This window comes from Drosophila grimshawi, unplaced genomic scaffold (assembly GCF_018153295.1).
Source record: "Drosophila grimshawi isolate 15287-2541.00 unplaced genomic scaffold, ASM1815329v1 contig_1377, whole genome shotgun sequence".
Lineage (NCBI taxonomy): Eukaryota > Metazoa > Arthropoda > Insecta > Diptera > Drosophilidae > Drosophila > Drosophila grimshawi.
The window spans coordinates 20,413,993-20,422,318 of record NW_025062900.1 but is presented as its reverse complement, the minus strand read 5'-3'; the positions used below and the strand labels follow the sequence as shown (position 1 = coordinate 20,422,318).

The 8,326-nt window shown below is 34.1% G+C and overlaps 1 protein-coding gene across 1 annotated transcript; it reads right to left on the bottom strand.

Annotated features, from left to right (window-relative positions):
• Window positions 1-963: 963 nt before the first annotated feature.
• On the bottom strand, window positions 964-1,549 carry LOC6566392. The gene has a single exon (XM_001992994.2). The coding sequence runs from the start codon at window positions 1,520-1,522 to the stop codon at window positions 1,109-1,111; it is 414 nt and encodes a 137-aa protein (XP_001993030.1). The 5' UTR covers window positions 1,523-1,549; the 3' UTR covers window positions 964-1,108.
• Window positions 1,550-8,326: the final 6,777 nt, after the last annotated feature.

The following is an 8,326-nucleotide window of genomic DNA, read 5'->3' as shown; positions in this document are numbered from 1 at the left end:
GGCTCCTCAACGTACAACGTGACGTATGCGCATTATTTGCTCGTGGCATATTTTTAAAGAACTCCTCTCAACTTTTTAATGACACCAATTAGCAACTGTATCATGGGGGGGATGGTAGCCATGGGATAAAGGCTTCCCAAAAGCCGCTGAGGCTTTTATGGGTGCTTCTTCTTGTGCTGTCCCATGCCACATGCCGCATTCCCCATTTCGTCTGCCGCCTGCCGCCTGCCGCCTTCTGTCATTTGGCTTGTTAAGTCAAATGTGGGCTATAAATTCGCTCGTTGTCGCTGTGTAAACACATAATAATTATTTCTCTGCTCTTTTCTGCTGTGTCAAGTGACATGCTTCAAGTCCTTGGGCAAATATCTGGCGAGGATACACAACTTGGCTTTAAAGTGTATGCAAAATTATATATATTTTGTAGCTTAAATATATATTATAAAGGATTGGAGGCAAATCACAAATTTCATGTTGATTTCAGTAGAGGTCTACAATATATAACCTGAAAACCTGAGATTTAGTCACAGGAGAATGTAAGAAATTCAGATTAAAAATAGATTTATATCTAAGAATTACCACAGCAATTGGCTTTGTGATTTAATATAATTAATGTAAAACAAATTGTTTGTAATATTAAGTATTTAATTCCTAAAGATTTTCATTTCATTTTATGTTATTTCATTTATTTAAAGTTTTTGTTTTGATATTTTCTTTCCCTTTTTTAAGAGTTTTGAGTGAACTGTTTTATTTAATATGTAGTGTTAAATTTCAAGCAGTTAAGTTGTATTATGATTGTTATTCGAAAAAATATGTTTTAAGATTTCTATAAAATTTATATATATAAATATTTGCTTATAAAAATTCTGCCTCTGGAAACGTTTTAAAACTGAGTTTGACACTTAAATTATTAAATATGTTTGGAAGCGAATTTTAATATATTTGTAAGTTAAATAATTAAAATAATAATATATAAGACATATAATTTTATTAGTGCACACTTATAGCTGACGTTCATCTACCACTTAAAGATGTAAACACATTTTTTAATTCATTGTATGAACCCATCTATAAGGTGACCGGATCGAAAGAATGAAAGTCCTTTTTCTGCTTAGCGCTTGTAACGGATACAGGACTGCTTACTGTACTTCCCCCTGAAGATTTCCCCCATAGGCACGCCCAAATTCATATACGACTGATAATCGATGGGCGCGATTAACGGTTGACGCCTGGGCACCCAATTGATTGGCTGCCTCAACTCATCCACAGTGGTGTCCAGCTTAATGCCGCATTTGCCCATGTGCTGCGTGAACTTCAATGGCTTGTGAACCCTGTCGTAGGGGTCCCGATAATAGTCACGATATTCCTGGCATTGCAAATAGAAGGCATCAATCCTGTCCACATCGGCATAGTCCACAATTGGGAGACCAATACGTGGCACAAAACCCAACACTGCTCGTCGATGGAGCCGGGCACTCTTGGTCACAAGCAGCATATCGACCTCGGGTATTTTATCCAAATTCATAGTCAGTATTCAATAATTTAACGCTTGTTTGAATCGAATTGATATATTCCAATATTTAAATATAGAATAAAATAACGATTGACTTTGAAATTCAATCAAAATAAAAAAGAATACAAAGCCAACTTAGATTTACTAATTATTACTCAAATTAAACTAATTTCATAATTTTCTCAAAATTCAGAATTTCCCACCTAGAAAATATAAATTATTATTAGGCATAATATAAATTATTATCTAAATAAAAAATAAATATTTTTATTAGCATAATCGAAAAACAAAAAGAGAGAAATCGCTTTCATTACCGATAACCCAATCTACAAATATGCAAGCAATTGAATTTTTTATTTTAACTTAATTTAAGAATTGAATTGGGAAAATAATCTTCCCGACTTTCTAAGCTTTGATGGGGTTTCTTCTAGACTCTCCCAATCCGTGCAATAAATTTATTCTTTAATATGCCGCGACTTATTGTATATTTTATTACTACTGGTTTTCATTTTAAATATTGATTTAATTTTTCACATTTAATTTAAATTACTTTTATAGAAAAGGTTGAAAGTTATACGGAAAAATTATAAATATATTTGAAATGTATTTTTATTTGTTCGAATATAATCTATTAGATAGAATACTATAAAAAAAAGTGTTGGCCTTCGCTGTAATAATCGACTATACTTACTTATTTTATTTTTATATTATATATTATTTTTAAGATAAATAACATGACTGGAACTGGTAATCCTCGAAGCAAACTTTCGACTAAATTAATTTATTTGAAAGCATTTATATTTATCCATTTGTATATTGTATAACATCGTTTATTATTCAGTAAATATGTGTTAACTAATACCAACTTATGGCGAAAATTTACATGCGTTTTGGTTATAAATATATTTATTCGCACTCCCCCAAAAATGAAGTCAATATTACAACGAGCGATTATGTTCGAAAATAAAAAGTCAGTCATGGTTCGGGGTGCAAATATGCCAACTGACTGACCCCCAACCAAGAATTGCCTGGAAAAGTGACACGCAGAGTGAGTCTGGCGGAGCGTAACAAGTGTGTTAGGAGTAGGAGGAAGGGGTAGGGGATGAGGTGGGGAGGAGGATGTTGAGCAGCTGTTGACGACGAAAAAGTCACCGCTTGCTATTGACATTTGACAGGGTAGCGTGGGTTATGGCCCCTGGGCGTGGTGCGTGTTGCATGGGGATGAGCTGTAAGTCGAGTGCCTCTTTTTTTCTATTATTGCTATATAATATTTTGCTTTGTTTTTAGCATTTTAAATAACCGCGGGTGTGATTTTTACCCAGCTAAGCGACTCAAATGTCGTCAGGCGAAGTGCAGAGGACAAGGGACGAGGGGCGCTGCCCAAGTCCTGTCATGATTAAATTTGTGTGTGTTAAGCGTTTTTAAGCTGCCTGCTTAAATATGCTGTTCGGGTATAGAGCGCGCCTTGATTGCATTAAAGCCAGTCGCTGTTATCCCCGAGATGATTGACAGCTTCTTGTGGTTACTAGGATGCTGGGCCAGGCAAGGATCAGAATTGTGATTAGAGCATCGCATCTGTTCTTGAAATGCAACCATAAACTTATGCCAAAATATATATAGCACACAGAAAATGACATTACCGAGAATATCAAGATATATATATCAATATATATATAATTATATATAAGAGCTACTATGTTAAAATTTGGAAAATATATTTACTTATATCAGCTTAAAATTCCAACACTAAATATATTCAATGATTTTTGACATTCCTTTTATTCCATTTGATATTTCCCATTATTTTTTTCCTTCATCAGTTTGAGCAAACATGTGTCAGAAAATTGTAATAAATTAATATATGTTGGTCATTTTACTATATCATTTCTTAATTTAATAATATAATCACACAATTAATCAGATAAGTCAGTACAATATGTATTGTTTTCAGATATTACTGATTTATCACTTGAGCTCACAACATAATAATTGATATAAATGACAAATTACAACTATAGAAATATTAAGCAGCATTTAAAACTGCTTTCTACTATTTTAAATGAATACTTTAAATGCATAGAATATATAAATTAAATCAATACACGCAGATGTGGTCGATTTTTAAGAATTCTTCCTCTTGTCTGACTACTCCGTCTACTCCTTACATAACTTGCCACAGATTCTGCAATCAATTGGCCTCAAAATGTACCAAGGGAAACCAGAGCAAACAAAGTCTAGCCCTAGAAAATATAACAAAAAACCAGTTGATAGTTATTATTGTATTTGTTTTGTTTATTTTCAGTTTTGCTTTTTTTTTTTGGCTTTTTGTTTGAGCTGCTGTTGTCGATGTCGAGTACAATGATCGGTTTAATATGTTAAGAGCTGGGCCCGTTGATGACGACCACGAGACAACAACAGCAACTGCATGCAACCACAACAACAAATGCTGGGGCAAAAACAAACAGCAGACTGGATAGAAAGCCAAGTATCTGAGTATCTGCAGCTTGGCCTTCGTTTGCAGTGCGTCTTTTTCCTGTTTATTATTTCCACATCGCAGATACGACAGGCGATGGGGCAAGGGACGGGGCTCGGAGTGGGGAGGGGCCGGCACGCCAACGCATTTGCCGCATTTGTGTGATTTACATAATGTCCTTGTCGACAGCATTGGCAGGAACAGCAGCAGCAACAGCAGCAGCAGCAGCAACAGCAGCAGCAGCAGCATCCCTCAACAACCCCCCGCTACTCACTAGTTTAAAAATATTAACTGTCAATTTGTATTTGGTAACACTTGGCTGAAGGGGCATCTGCAAGCGGAGCAGGGTAACGGAGAGACCCAAACAGAAGGGCAACGTCAACTTGAGAATGCACTTGATGGGGAAGTTCACTTATAAATAATGTCCCCCACTCAGCGAGTGCTTAATGAGTTGTGTAAATGCATGGCTTTGGAACATATCTTCAACTCTATTTAGGATACTTTTTATATTTTAACAGAACTCTTTGTTCCCTTCATTAAATTCTAAATTTTAACATTTATCAGAAAAATCTCACCGTGTTTAATTTTGGTATATTTATATTCCTGAGCTATTTTCGTATATATTATAATATTGTCTTTCTCATCTTTCTCATTCTATTTTCTGTATGTTACTGATTATTAAAATTTTTTCGTCTGATTTTGTGTTTTTTTTGATTATCCTAGCAATATAGTTTACATTTTAAATACCCACAAATATTTGTTATAATCTTTACATTTCAAATTTTAGCTTAATAGTTTCTTTTAATTTTAAATAAAATATTTAAAATTTATTTCAGTTCATTTGTATACTAAAATTATTTTTTTAATTTTATTTTTTTTGACTTGCTTAAAGTTAATTTAGTACAAATTACATTTTAAAAAATAAATTGCAAAATAAAATACATTAATAAATATTGGAATAACTTTGCAGATGTAATTGCTCGTGAAAGCATAGTTAACTATTTTAAAATCTTGTTTTATTAAAATAATAATTTATATTTAAATACTTTTTCCTAATTTTATAATATTTACTTCTTTATATAGTAGACAAAATAAAACTTTATTGCGTAAGGCCTGCACCAAAAGTCATCTTTTGTTTAATTTATTTAATTGTTTAACATTTTTTTAACATGACTTTATTATGGTATTGAAGTTTACATGAATATATGATTTTCTTTTTTTTTTTATTTGTCATGTAGTAATATGTTAAGTCCTATTAAACAACTTGCAACTCGATAACATAAGTCCTCCAGCAGAGTCAAACAATTGCAAAATTGACAAACAAAAGAAAAATCTGCAAAAAGTAATAAGCAACAAAATATAAAAGGGGACTTTAGTCATCAGCGCCCGACTATCAGATACCCTGTTCACAGCCTGAATATGTTTGGTATTTTTTGTCACAAATACAGCAAATAAGAATATTGATGATATTCAATTATCGATATTAATCGAGCAGGAATACTTATCGAAACACACTTATAAGCTAAAAAACTAGTCAAAGAACTTGGACTTCACTTTTATTCCAGATCGAAAATGGGATAGAAAACTTTTACACATACACAAAAATCGGCCATAAAACTAGAAACATTTTCCGGTTGTTAGGAATAATTTCTAAATACACGAATAATTTTTAGTAAAGTATGAAAAGCTTTTTTCTATTTTTAGAAATATATTTCTTAATAAAAGAAAATAGAAATGTGTAATTTTGCCCTTTAAAAACGTTCTAAATTTCAAATCGACTCTTTTCTGAGTGTAATCCTGGCTGTTGTACACATTTGCAACCCTTCATTATATGCATCATTTTTGATATGTAAAGGGGATAAGAAACTGAAGAAAAAGGCGAACATTCAACTAACCGAAACTGGGCAACATTTTATTATTATCTGCTCGACAATAGTTTATCAGAGCGGACACAAGCGATAAAAACCCTTTTGATAAGGACATAAGCACAGTGATAAGCAATGGCAACAACAACAACAACAAAATCATAGACAAACAGACGATAATAATACATAATAATAGTGTAGAGTGCGGAAGTCACTCAGTTCAGAGAGTGGGCCTCAATAAAGGCGACTCCGTCGAATGCAGGCCGGCAAAGAGGCACACAGATACAGGGTAACATAGAGAGAGATACATGGAGAGAAAACTAACTAACTAACTAACTCATGAGCAGCTCCTTCGTACGTCAATGATGCTAATCAAGAACGTCAATGTCCCACTTTGCACAGCCACCACCACCACCCCCCCCTTGACAAACTTACTCCGCTGTGGAGGAGTTGGGGCAGCACGTGGTGTGCCACCCCGTCGGTCGTAATATGTGTATGAGTAACGTGATAAGGGGATTGCAGCAGCAGCAGCAGCAGCAGCAACAACGGCAACAACGGGGGGTGTTCTAGCACAACACATACTACACACTACCCACAATTCAACTCACCCCCCAATTTAGTTGCATGCCAGCACTTTCGACTATGCCCGCATTTTACCATCACTCGATTGTAAATACAAAAAAAGAACTCACTCAGAATTCCACTCGCAACTGTTGAGCGAAATTAAAAGCTCTCGATTCGCCAGTCGTTGCAGCTCGTGTGGGTGTCTCCCTTACCCACACACACACACACACTCGCACACACACACTCACACACACACATACACACGGTTGCCGCAACAAGTTCGCGTTCGGCAATTTGGCTTCTCGGGCTGGGCCTGCTCGTGATTCGCCTTTTGACTCGGCGCTCGTTCGCTGTGTCGTCGTCGCTGCCCAAATTTTGGCCATTCCACAAGTGGCAGTCAACGCCGTCAACGCGTTTCCGGTGCTCAGTTTGCTAACTGATCCAACGCAATTTGGTCGTCGCCGTGTTCTTTTTTCGATTCTCAAAAACGTTTCCAAATCAAACAAAAATTCTACAAAAAAAATAATAATAATTAGCTCAAAAGCAACAGTTTGTTGACAAAGAAAAAATTAATAAAATAATCATTTTTAAAATGCCTGTTAGACAAGTGGAATGTGCTCATAAAAATGGCAAAAATTATGGTGAAAATGTTTGACACGCATATTTCCTAAAATTATTTCAAAAAAGTGAATGCTCTACACATTTGTGACCGTTTAATAATAACAAATATCCAAAATACACAACAGCAATATTGAAATCCAGTTGAATGTAAGTTTGATTTATAAAGAAAAAAGCCAAAAACCAGAAAAAACTCAAATTAAGTTCAGTTTGCCAACAATTGCAACAATTTACAAACTTTTGCGTATTTATAATTTTAATATAAATGTTAATCCACAAATTTGTGGGCGTATAATAATTACAAATAATAATATTCAAATCGGGTTCAATGTAAATCTGATTTGTAAGTAAAAACACAAGAAACGGAAAAAATAAAATTGAGTTTGCCAAAAGTTTCGAACATTTGTTAATTTATGTTTTTAATCTAAATTGAATCATAGAAAACCTTAAAAATTGCCTATATAGTACTAGAATTAAAAATCTTACAAATGCCATATATATTATTCATTTCATTCATTTGGCATGATTTTGATGGATTTTTTGATCTACTCGAAATATCACAAAATTATTTTATTTCCTTTCCCCTTGTATTATTTTTTTTACATTTATTTGTTTGTTTATCCTAGCACTATTAGTTAAAAACTTACAAGTTATAATTCTAGTCACAAGTTTGAATGAGTAATTTTCATAATTCACAGAATACATTCTCGGTATCTTAAGGGTTTCAAAAATTCTTAGTTCCACAAATGGAAGAAACTTATTTTTTGGGATCATTGTCATATTTACGCTTGTTTTTGCATATCGAGTAATCGAAGATTTTAGCAGTAAATGTGTAATTCGTAGAAATTAAATGATTTCAACAAATTTGATTTTACTCGCTCGTTTGAAGCATTTCAATCTTAAGCATTAACCCACTTGTTGGAGTTTTGTATGAAGGCGAACCAGTGTTGAGTTTGTCAAATGCAGTTGAATATTGTTTTATAAGCAAGCGTCGACCTTTTATACTTTAAACAAAATAAGAAAAACCCCCTCGCACAAAAGTATGCTTCACTTATTTAATAGAGAGCACAATAAATATTACACAAGCGCAGGTGCTGACTGGCTGACTGGCTACCTGGCTGCCTGGCTGCTTCTTAAGGACGTTTGTCAGACAAAGAAACATAAAATCTGCTGCATTTTCAGTGTCAACAGTAGCAGCAGCATTCAGTGCAACAGCAACATGTTGCAGGCGCCAACAAATCGGCCACTCATTGTCGGATAATGGATAATGGAACAAAGTACTTACAAGTTTCGATA

What these genes read in the sequence shown, in the direction of transcription:
- LOC6566392 (XM_001992994.2), bottom strand. Translation starts at nt 1,522, where the DNA reads ATGAATTTGGATAAAATACCCGAGGTCGATATGCTGCTTGTGACCAAG.